A 12594-nucleotide genomic window follows, 5' to 3' on the forward strand; every position below is an offset into this window, starting at 1 on the left:
GTTCAACATAAAGTAGTGCATAAATGAAATGGAAAAGATACATGCTTTACAAGATTTTTTGTAAAAAGACAACTGAAAAGTGTGGCATGCACATTAATTGTGCCCCCTTTACTCACATACATCTAAATAAAATCCATTGCATCAAATAGCCTTAAGAAGACACCTGATTAGTAAAGTAAAAGGTCTAATTGGATTTATTTAATCACAATATAAATCCTGGCCTGCCTATTGCCTTCCTATGCAATTCTGCTGTCCTCTCATTTCTTTTCAGTGCTCAGTCTGGGTTTTCTCCCAGTGACACGAGTCCCTCTGGTAGAATTTCAACGTGGCCAATCATTGAACAGGAGAAGTTATAAAAGATGACGTTGATTTTACAATTGTAGTCTGCCTTTGGTTTTAGCAATGGCAGCGGAGGAAATGAACAAAGACTTTCAGTCCATGTTGGCCAAGCTTCTAAATACTGTATTAATATTAATATCTACCTCATTCTGCTCTGGATTCCTCTCCTTGAAGTGATTTTTACAGTGCAGGTGTTAGAGATTTTTTGGTATTATCATTTTATTATTACTTTAGTACACATTCAGCCTATAGATCATTGTGATTTTCTGTTTAAAGTGTTCTCTTCCTTATGTGTGTATGGAGGTCACTACTGTCTGTTCAACTTCAATTTCCGGTGAGTTTCATAATATCCAACTGGCGTATTATATACATCATCGCTGCACAGTATTGGAGACTGTAAAGATGGGAAAAGACCCTAAACGTTCAGCCAGAATGATTTAAAGTTTAGATCAAAGCATAGACAAGTATTAGATTGACCCAATCAAAGGTCACATCTGTTTACAACTGAGCATTGGTGCCAAGACTGACAAAGTTTAATCTTTTCTGGAAAGAAAACAAGACTATTTCAGTCTCACTGTGTGGCTCCTTAAATAAATACCCAAAAGACTCGCAGCTGTAACTGCAACAAAAAGTGGTTCTAAAATCTTTCACACCAACTCTACAAAGTATTGAGTCAGGGGAGTTGAATATAAATGCAAACCACATTTCTGAGATTTTGAATGTAAACAAATCCTGTAACTTTTCTTTATGAGTTTTGTACTACTTTGTGTTTGTCTATCACATATAAACCCCATTAAAACAAATGCAAGTTTGAGACTGTAGCATCACAGAATAAAACATTTTTCAAGGGAAATGAAAACTTTGGCTCTGTAAGTGTACTTTATGCATGTGGATTCAAATAAATAAGATAACAAGGTAGAGACGCTTCTCTACCTTGTTATCCATAGTCATCCAGAGAAGTGATCTTTTAATTAATGTCTTCATTTCAACTCGTCTTGTAAAGATCAAAGGCATTTTTCTGCTTTCTTATGTTTTGTTTTCCACACCTCAGGTATCTGGAGGCTCTTTTACGTCAAGCGAGCAGTTCCTTGATCGTCCACTGTCCTACGATGCAGTGCTTCGTCAGCCAGAGTGCCGACAACGAACTGAGCTTCAGAGCAGAGGAGTTCTCAGATGTATCAGGTCAGCCCCTAGAGCTTAAATGACGTGCAAATATAAAATATTAATCTACTGTCAGTAAAGACCAAAGTAGAACATTTTCTGGCAACACATTTCAATAGTCTTTCTTGTCAGTTTCTATTGCTGAAGGAAACTTTCTACTGCATATTTTCCAGTTTAGTTTTTACAAAAAAAGACTGACATTCAACCCATTAGTAGATCAGACATAAACCTAAAGATAAAAGACAAAAATGTTCTGCAAGGTTAGTGAACATCATCACAGTGATGATTCTTGCCTGCAGTACTACTACCCTGGGAGATCCTTTTCGTCTGATCTCTAGCCCAATAATTCTCACACGAGCAAAGTGGAACCCTTTTCCCAGACTAACTCCAAAACTGTATCTTTTCAATGTGTAAACATTATCAGCTGAAAATATTAACCTATTAAAGTCTATTTTTATTCGTTTAACTTATAATTTAAAAGGCAATCTTTTCACTTATATCCTTAAAGGGGATACATTACACAAAATACGCTTTTTTGCTCTTTTTTTTTTAAAACTTCCATTTGGGTCTCTACTGCTTCTAGAAACAGTCCAAATGGTTTTTTGGTGTCTGGAGAACAAGCCATTTAAAAAACCCTCCCAATTATAACATCACAAATGGTTGGCACTGTCTTTTACCTAGCAACCACAGCAGACTTGGTCAGCTGGTTTTATCACTGCTGGCTGTACAACAACTTCTGAAAATGGCAAGCATTTTGTTGTTGATTTTTTTATTATTTTTAATTTCCTTTATGTAACCAGGTAATCCCCGTTGAGATCTAGATCTCATTTTCAAGAGGGACTTGGGCAGAAGTCTGTAAAACACAGCAACTTCGTTACAAAATAATAATAATAATAATAATAATAATAATAATAATAATAATAATAATAATAATAATAATAATAATAATAATAATAATAATAATAATAATAAAAGGAAACCAAATCGTCTGCTTCTGGGTCTGACTCAGAGTCAAGGAAGTTCTGTTGTACAATTGTGCATCTGTTTGCAGCCATTTTAAGTGTACAAAAGGGCAAGTGCAAGATTGAGTACGGGGGCGAGGCCAACAGCTTATTCTTAAAGGAGCTCAAAATAGGCAGAACCTAGCGGCTGAAATTTTATTTCTATTATGAGAATGATTTCATGCAAAAAAAATGTAATAAACATGTTATAGTAGATCTCTTTTAAGGCATTGTGTTGTTATTAGAGGGTGCATGGCCTTCTTACACTTTATATTTTTTCTTTCAATTATACCATTGGAAAACAACAAAATAAGCACAAGAATAATTATTTTGTCTTTTTAATAGTTATTTAATTAGGAAAGAAACATTCTGCTCAGTTATCATAAGCCCACAGGTTCCAGAAATGACTCACAGTTTGCAAAACTTCAGATGTCTGTTAATAATGTGCATGTAAAATGAGCTCTGTTGCTCAATAGGATGTGGAGTTTGCATGTGTGTTGGTGTGCAGTGGTTTCTTTTTTACCGCTTGTCAGCTCATCCTGACATTGCTTGGTTTACATAAACGTCATTGCCTATTATTTACCGTCCTCCTCTGGCCCTTCCACATAACTACAATAGCATCACTTGTGTCTCTCCTCCACACAGCTTCTCATTCCACCTCCACATTACCTCAAAGCAGTGGTTGAACTTCCCATGAAGGCTGTATTCACTCTACTGCACACACATTTTAATGTTTACACTGGGAAGCTTGAGCATTGCACATGCATCACAAGGACGCCTCTGTGCTTCGGTAATGCCTCCACACATTGTCATTCCTGATCTCTATTTTTACTCTTCCTCCCTGTCCAGTCCATTACCTACCATATTACATTGGTGTAGATTCTCAGTTATTTTAGGACATAGAGACACATATGAAGGCAACTGCTCTTCTCTTGATACCTTGAAGACGTTTCACCTCTCGTCCTTCTTCTACGGTTCTGTTATGAAACTAGATTTCAGAGCAGTCACACTGATTAGGCAATAGAGGTCACTAACGTCACTAATGAGGCCATGTGAGACTGTGGCCCTACTCTCTATTCATTTCCCTCTAAGTGTTGTTAACTCTGATGATTTTAACGAGTTCCCAACACTGCCAGCATGTGCGCTGTTTTGGTTACGTTTCAAGGTGTGAGTTTCTGTGAAACAGCCTGGGGAGACGAGTCAAGGCTGCACTGTCTATGTTAAAAATTTGGAACCTTAGGTCATCGTGTTTGTTCAAGATTGGCTTTTCAGGTTCAACACAGATTGCTTCTTCCACTTCTCTCTCAAACCAATCTGTCTTCCCTGTCCAAATGTGCACATTTTTGTGTTCAAGTGATTGCCCTCTGTCCTTGAGATGTAGATAAATTGCTGAACCCTAACCAGATGAGTTCAAGTGTTGCACTATCATCTTGTATAGCTATGCATTGTTTCTCCAATGCAGAGGGCTCAATAATATTCTCCAAACTGGACTGCATATACCACACCACTGACCTTGTGCTTGGGTGTTTTGTCCCTAAGGATGAAGTACTCTCTGTCTGAAAGTGTAACCAAGATTTAAAATGTACCAAAATATTGTGTTTAGAAAAGATTCTTCTTAATTTCTCAGACATTCCCGCCACATAATGTATGCTAATGTTCTTCTGCCTCCTCTTCTTTCTTCTTACACTGGCCTTAGTTGACTGTTTGTGTGATCTTTTGAATACTTGAACATGTGCATTTACTTTCTTGATTGTGTACTTTCTTTGTCGTTTCTGTTCCTCTTTGTGGTTACCTGTTTGGCTACACAGTTGTATAATCATGCATCTGTTTGCAGCCATTTTTACATGCAGGTCTAAACGTTGAGTTAGTGGGTGTGGTTAGCAGCAGCGCAGTTGCATTTAAAGTGTCAAGCGGCCCTAAAACAGCTCATTCTGAAAGGAACTCAAAACTTTTAGAAATGACCAGACTAAAAACTCATTATCTAAGAGGGATTTTGTGCAAAAAATATAATCAACATGCTTTGGATAGCCCATAGACCCGTCTTAGCTGTTGAAGGAAGCATAACACCCTTCAGGAAAGGCTTCCACTCCTTTGGCTACAATTTTACCCCAGGTGTCGTCCATACATCTAAACCCATGACTAGGTGATGTTCCATCATATGAGTTCAGTGCACTGCTTTTTTCTTCTTATATGTAGAGATTAGTCACAATAGGTGAGACTAGGGAGTTGGTGGCAGATCGAATCTAAATCACACATGTACCAATCTATTTTCATTCACATGTTTGGCTTGGTGAAAAGTGTAAGAGCTACAGTTTTCTCAGTTCATTGATTAAGCTGCACTCCCTGATCAAATTTACTGTGTGGAAGGTGAGACTGGGAGTCAAGTTCCTTATTGAATTCATGTGAAAACAGCACATTAGGAAACAGTGTCACTTTACTGGAGCTGTAGTACGGTAAGTCAAACTTTGTTCCACCATTTCTGAACAGCGTAACTGTTAACTTCATCAAATGTTTTCTACAGAGTTACAGGCTCTGGCAGAACTTATTGGTCCATACGGCATGAAGTTTCTAGGGGAGAACCTGATGTGGCACATTACTTCTCAAGTCAGCGAGCTGAAGGTACAGTGTGACGTGAAATAAAGATAGTTAAGCTAAAAATACTCAGAAAAAAAACTATTTATTCAAATAATCGACAATGGCTGATTCTATTCATCAGCCATTGTCGATGAATAGAAAAAATAATATTGGCCATCAAGGAATTGAATGTTCCAGAAAAAAAAACAGAAATATTTTGAAATTTAGTTAAAATATATGCAAGAAAAAACATGAATGTTGATGAAAGGCATATATTTAAAATATTAAAGTGAAGATATTTACTGACATTGTAAAGCAGGAATCAAAACAACATTTATTAAGATTATAACCCCAAACATTGTCATAAAAAGCGACAGAAATCCTCTCAGTTACAGGTGGTAAATTTATGGTATGCGCATCCCAGATTGTAAGTGGTAAAGCTGAACTATTTTCCATTATCAGAACGGTATCTCTCTCAGGTGTGTATTCCTGTTAGAGGTGTTTTGTGGAGAATCTGCATCCAACAAATGACATTCGATAATTTTTTTAAGCCTTCAAATCACAACTAAGACGTAGTAACTATCAACATCTTTTTAAAAAGATAGGTAAATTCTGAAATGGGGCTCTGTAGCGCCATAAATTATCCAATTATTTGAAAAGACCATCATAAAATAAAGGATTGACTCTGCTCGTTTAGTACCGAGTGCTATGGTTACTTACAGTATCTGAGCTCCAATAATTTTGGCATTTTTTCTATGTGCACACACTTAAATCAGTTGATCAAACTTACTTTGATCAGCTGCTCTGAAACGGAAAACTCTCATCATGCTCCATTTCAGAGGTAATCAGCTTAACGTTCAGTGCTACACTCAGATTTTGTTAAACCTGTTTTTTTCTAAGTCCACTAAAATGTTACTTATATGGACAAATATGTGGTTGAGGATATGAGCTCAGAGAAAGTGAGTAGTTCCCTCCTGACAGTCTGAGGGGGAGTTAATTGAACTTCACTCAGTGGAAAACTTTACTGATAATAATTTTTATCTCAATTTGATATGCCAAACCTTTATGAACCTATAAGGTTTTTGCTAAATAGTTGATTCCTACATATAAGAGAGCAGTTAATACTGCTGTTCTGTGCAGAGCTCACCATCTTCCCCTGGGATTGAAGCAAGGTGTTGCAGGGGATACTGTTAAAAAGATCTGTCAAAGCTATGACTTTTACAACTTTTCATACCTCAAACTTGAAAGTGGTGGTTTCATCTCTTATTTCACTTAATTTTTCTCTGTCAGAAAATGGTGATTGAGAACATGGACATCCTGGTACAGATGAAAAACAACTTTGACAAACCCGAGGAAATGATCAATCTAAAAAAGAAGCTGACAGGTGAGAAGTGGCGTTGAGGGGATAAGAGACAGAAGTGTGAAAATTGAGCTGAGAGACACCAAGAGATCAGCTGAAAAGCAAGAGAAAAGAAGAAAGAGATGAGAAGGATGTTCACAAGAACTTAAAAATAACTTACTTGAATGTGTGGTAAACACTTTTGCAAATTTTGTTTATGCTCTTACTCATATGTCACAGTTTTTGGGGTTAAATGATAAGCAAGTGATCATCTGAGATGTCTACCACTTGCATAATAACTGAAGCTGGTAAATGACACAAGTTGTTTCACATTCAGCCATACTGCTGCACCTCAAAGCAAGTGTGGCTAAATGTGGCTACAAGCACCTTTCAGACATACTGATGAGTTTTCTGTGCTCTTCCAGGAGGAGAAAATGTCCTGAAAAGGATGACCATCATCGGAGTGATCCTCTCATTCAGATCCATGGCAATGAACTGCCTGAAAGATGTAAAGTTTTTCTATCATAAAACTGATGTTAGAATTGTACCTAGAATACTACTAAAATGATTTAATATATATTTTCACATTTACATACAAATCAGCTATAAGACATAAACCCTGAACATCAACTATGCAAACATAACGTCACAAAGTGGACCTCTGTAAATGTCAAAAATGAAAGATTTTAAACATTTTTCAGCTGACATCATCACATTATAAAGATTTTATCTTGGTGTTTTTTTCAGAATAACCATATAGCTTAAGTAACCACAAAGGTTGTGGGTTGGTAACCATAGCCACTTCACACCAACAAAGTTTTAGGTGCAACCTTTGCTGTGCATGACTTTCTGTGTGCATGTTCTCCTCATCTTTTCAGTACATTTGGCCTGTTTTGGAACATCAACTTAAAATAAATATTGTGTATGTGAACAGAAAAGTATAGTTTTAAATGAACAGCTAGTATGTTTGGTGCTGCAAGAAAATGTATGGCTACTTACATTTTTCTTCTGTTTTTGCTATGTAAGCCTAAGTGGTTGTATGTGAATAAGGAATTGGCCTGTTACTTTAATTGCTTTTACAGTCAAGCACTCGCAAGTCTTTTGAATTTTTGTGCAGTAATTTGCCCTACTTTTATTTGGAAAATTGTTTTAATACAGTCACAGTGGAGGGTTTTTGAGGATGAACAGTTTGTTTAAGGTCCTCCCACACTTAAATCTTAGTTAGATTTAAGTTAAGATATTGACAAGGCCACTCCAAAACTTCATTGTTTGTTGTTGGGTTTTTTACTTTGAGCTGCTAAGAGCTGGACTGCTGCATGAGCCTTAGAATCATGAATGAATGGCCTGATATTCGTCTTTAGGATCGTTTGTTGCCCCCCTCATTCCTCATCCCCACCATCCATAAAGGTGTCAACCAGGGGCGGGTTGTTGTGAAATGTGAGACGGGGCATTGTTTTTTTGTTTTTTTTTTAAATGTCTGTAGTGGTTTTTACTTTGAACATTTTCCATGGAATGCAATGTTGCCCGATTTCTCTCATATTGTAGAATTAGGAACAAGTAAAAGTTCTTATATGACCTGCTGGAGGGTTGTCAGTGTGCTCTTGTAGTAATTTTGGTGAAACAGTTGCTCATGTGTAGATTCACAGGAGCAACTCTCCTATGCACAATTACTCTCACTTTATATTATAGTAGTTTCAAAGCTTTAAATTGCTTTGTAATTGTCTCCAAACTAACAGATGCCTTTGACTGCTTCTTATCTGCCTTGAATTTCCTTAAATCAAGGCATAATTTGTTGCTTTGTCAACATCTATTTGCCTACTTCATGTTGTCAGCCAGATTTTGTTAAAGTGATTTCTTGATTCTCCAGGTCACTCTACACCTGGGTCTTATTAAATTTAACTATGGTTATTCAAAATGTAGTCAAACACAGTTAAAAATGTGACAAAGAGAGAAAACTAAAGAACACTTTATATAGTCCCTATAGTCCTAGTACTTTCTTGCCACATTGTAATAAGATTTTTTCCTCCAATATCTATGAGCTACATAGATATTTCATACACTACATTTATGCAGTTGTTTTCTATAATTGCACAATTATGTCTCCTATATACATTGTAACCATATTGTGACGTTGTAATCTAGATCCTGCGGAAACATTGTCCATACCTGATGGCACCCATTGAATGTCTAAGGAACTTCATCTACCCTGAAACAGACATCAAGGTAATAACTCCTGTATTCAAGTTGGCTGGATTTTAAAAAAAAAGCATTCATAAGTAAAGAGATGTAACAAGGATTACAAATTCTTAAATGTTTAATCTAGGCTAATTAAACATATTTTAAAAGCTTGTTTTTAAGTTTCTTCCTTAGAGCCACAATGAAAGTGAGATGTCTTTTTGCAGAACGTAGTGTCGATATGATGCAAAGCGCATCTAAATAATGGATGATATTTAACAGCGAATTTGAGTTTGGAAGCCTGAGAGGAACGAGATGTATCAGTTCTTCAGTACCCACCAAATTCAAAATTGAATTCCTGATCTCCCTCTGGAGCAATCTTTGTGACTGTGACTCATGAACTCTCCTGCCCCCTACTTACGTCTGCCTTCTGAGTGAGGCATGACAGCCATGCCACAGCATGGGCCAGGATAACTCCAAAGACGTCAGCAGCTCTCTCATGCCTCCGTGAGAGAGAGACTGATCGTGGCTACAGCGCTGCACTCTGAACCACATCAGTGGAAACATTCTGCCTAGACAGACTGACTTTGCATGCAACCAGAAATAGGCCAAGATCAAAAGTCTTGTCAAGACAAAGACACCTACCACTCATTTATTGCCAGTCCATAGACCAAAGTATGTGAAAAGGTGTGCTCACTTTTCTGTCACAAGAAAGAAAATGTGTAAATTCCAGTCCCTCTGACTGTTTTCAGAGTGATGGGATGGTACAGCGACACTCAAACCATTAATACTTTATATTTGAACCTTAGTGAACTTGACAAGGGAAACTGATGACTGATGATGTGAGTGGTTAAATGAACTTCCTGTGAATTTTTTTATTTACATTTAAAGGTTTGAAATTTGTATGTCCATGCTCCTGCAGGTGACTCTGGGTGTTTTTGAGCTGGCTTCTGCTGCAGGACTGAAATGTGATATTGACCCTGCCCTTGTTGCAGCTATTAGCAATATGCAAACAGGTAAAATGTTTGTTCTCCTTTTTTACACAGCATGCCGTGCTACAAATAATTAACTTAACCAAGGACTTAACATTTTATTGTGTCAAAAACTTGCAGATAACACATCAGTTGAAGAAGAGTTCAAGCTGTCTCGTTTGTTACTGGTCTACGTCGCTGTGTCGCTGCCTATCCTTGCTCTGGACCCCAACTCCTTGTATAGTCAAGAACACGGAGGTGCATAACCACTTGCTCATTTCAGCTGCTGTAGACTTTGCTTGACAGTAATTTCTCACCAGACAGACAAGTAAACACTAATCAGTTGTTCCTTGAGCAATTATTCACCAGCTGCTGATAGTGTATATAAGGAGTACTCCACCCTGAAAGACTAGCATCATACTTTCCAGTCTGACACGGTCCGGAGCAAAGCCTGTACGTTAATAAGAAACACATTTTGTTGAGAGGCTTTCGTTTACAGATAACTCTGGCTGACGTGCATTGATGCAGTTACTCCTGGCATGCAGCCCTGATGACCCTAACTTCTTGGCTTTGAGCCTAGACTGAAACATTAAAAGCAGCAAATTACCAAGATTTCTATCATACAGTGGCTTTAGTCTCTGATTATTTTCTTTGTCCTTATTTTCCATTGACATAATTGAAATAAATTAACCCTGTGAGTCTGTGGAAATATGCTCAGCAAGCTTCCTCTTAAGTTACAGGTCATTAAAAAGATTTCTCCAATCACTCCAGCCACAAAATATCATCTACCCATGGCTTAAGTAGAGGACATTCTTTTCCAGTCATTTCTGGTGACAATTTTTTCTTCCTTTTTTTTCTTAGGTCACAAGAACAACATCCACTGTTTAGCTGCAGCAATCAATCAACTGACTGCTGCCATGTTCACCGTCCAGAACAAGAACATTGAGCAGCAACTCAAAGAGTTTCTGCTGGTAAGCAAAAAACATTCTTTGGAGCAAAAACAAAATTTGATACCCACTGATACTTACAAGGAAATGTTAGGGTACTTCTGTGGTATTTACAGGATGCATATTGGGCTACTTAAGGTGCATTCACACCAGCCCTGGTTTGTCTGCTTTGATCAATCTCTAGTTTTGTTTCCCTGGAAAGTCTGTTTTGTTTGGGAAAGTGTGAATGCACAATCAAACTCTGATGTGGACCTAAACATCAAACTCTGGTCTGCCTTAAACCCTGGGTCTCAGCTCAGTTGACGTAAACTCTGGTGTAGCTTGAATGCATATGTGAATGCCAAGTGAAACAGAGATCGCTCCCAAAGCAGAAAGCGGACTTTAGCGCAGGACATTCTGGATAAAAATAACTAAAATAAATCCACATATCTAGTGCTGGCAGACAAAATGGCTTGCCAAAGATGAAAGAGAAATCCTATAACTGCTACAATCTGACATTACTCCATTTTTGCTTACATTTTGTGAATAAGGAAGGTGCGCTCATGTCTTTTTCAGAGGTCTTTGTATTGTTTCCATCAGTTGTTCTTGGTACAGTACCACCACAACTGAGGGGGTAAACAAGTTGCTCAAAGGGTTTGGTTTGTTTGACACAGTGGAATGTGTCAAACTCTAAGTACCTATGGTAGCTATTGGTTACTTTTAGACTATGTTACTGGTTTACTTGGTACATTTGAGTTACCCACTGAGGTATTACCTATAGTGGTACTTACACTCAGCTACTTACAGTGGTCCTTTTAGTTAATCAGAAATACCGTTTGCAGCTTAGTCCTCTAAACTACATCCAGGTGAAAATTATTAAAAAGGAAAGTCACTAAATAAATCAAGTTTCTTCAATAACGGGGCAACAATCATTAAAGACTTGAGAGCACTCAGATTCAGAGATCGCTTTTATTGTGTCATACTGCTTATACACTAGAGAGAAGCTTCAACCACTTCAACGAGACAAAAATAAATGGATGTTTTTATAAACTACCCTAAAATATTTGAGGTAAAAAAAAAAGCTTTCTCAAGACATTGACAACCTTTTGACTCATTGCATGCCATGATTGGTACCAAAAAATTGTTCCAGTTCTTTGATGTTTCTCTTTTTTACCCCTGTGACTTCGTACAGCTAGCCTCCTCCACTCTGCTTCAGCTGGGACAAAACGTGGAACGAGTGGAAGTCAAAAACCGAGAGTCCATCTACTTGCTCCTGCACATGGTAAACTGGGTTAAAATAATCTGTATGCAGCTCTAGAAATCATGACATTGCTTGAATGAAAACAATCTTTTCATTTCTGATTGATCTAGATTGTGGAAGACTCTCCGTTTCTGAGCCAAGACATGCTGGAAAGCTGCTTTCCGTACGTTCTTCTCCGAAATGCCTATAGGGAGGTGCACAAGGCTGTCTTCATGCCTACGGCCTGAAGACCTTTTGTTCAGATCCTTTGCTTACCTAAAATAATATTTTCATACAGGTGTGTGTTGCTTGCATTTCCTTTCTGCTTTGGATTCACCCATGTCTCTATGTTGGCTAATCATAACTTTGACTTTTGATATGTTGATTGCTGAGAAAATGTATTTTATTTACTTACAGTAAAACATGAATCCATTTTAATTTTAGTTTTAGACAGACATATGCAATGTAACTTTCATTGGGATTGAATAGGTATACAGCTTTCCTGTTTCTAATATCATCTTAAATTATTTAAAGCAATAAGACAGGTATGTTCTGTGCAAAATATATCATTTTTAATATTTGATCTCCAAAATCATTCACAGTGTTTTTTTAAATCATGAATAAAGTGAAACAGTGGCAACAACATAAGCATTTTTTGTTGTGTTTTCATGCTTCATATATAATTTGTATAATGCATTCCAGTTTTGTAGAAATAATAATGCTTGTGAATAATTTTAGGCATTCCTTTTTGTAATTATCTTCTGCAAACCAGCCGTGTTTCCCCATTCTTTTCCTTCTTTTCTTCCTCCTCCCTTCCCATTCAACTAGAGCTGCAGTTGCTGTGTGTATGATCCGTTTCCTCACAAGA

At 37.3% G+C, this 12594-nt stretch overlaps 1 protein-coding gene across 1 annotated transcript in view; it reads left to right on the forward strand.

The window, feature by feature from the left end:
• The window catches only part of nckap1l (NCK associated protein 1 like), a 69284-nt gene extending 56921 nt beyond the window's left edge, over positions 1 to 12363 (forward strand). Inside the window, exons 22-31 of the mRNA XM_005796975.3 lie at positions 1391 to 1521; positions 5023 to 5120; positions 6366 to 6459; positions 6840 to 6922; positions 8557 to 8637; positions 9512 to 9605; positions 9702 to 9818; positions 10422 to 10531; positions 11679 to 11768; positions 11858 to 12363. Of these exons, the coding sequence (XP_005797032.1) occupies positions 1391 to 1521; positions 5023 to 5120; positions 6366 to 6459; positions 6840 to 6922; positions 8557 to 8637; positions 9512 to 9605; positions 9702 to 9818; positions 10422 to 10531; positions 11679 to 11768; positions 11858 to 11974 (1015 nt within the window). The 3' untranslated portion in view covers positions 11975 to 12363. The remainder of the gene's footprint in view (positions 1 to 1390; positions 1522 to 5022; positions 5121 to 6365; positions 6460 to 6839; positions 6923 to 8556; positions 8638 to 9511; positions 9606 to 9701; positions 9819 to 10421; positions 10532 to 11678; positions 11769 to 11857) is intronic.
• The last annotated feature ends 231 nt before the right edge of the window (positions 12364 to 12594 follow it).

Source organism: Xiphophorus maculatus, chromosome 20 (genome assembly GCF_002775205.1).
Source record: "Xiphophorus maculatus strain JP 163 A chromosome 20, X_maculatus-5.0-male, whole genome shotgun sequence".
Classification (NCBI taxonomy): Eukaryota; Metazoa; Chordata; class Actinopteri; order Cyprinodontiformes; family Poeciliidae; genus Xiphophorus; species Xiphophorus maculatus.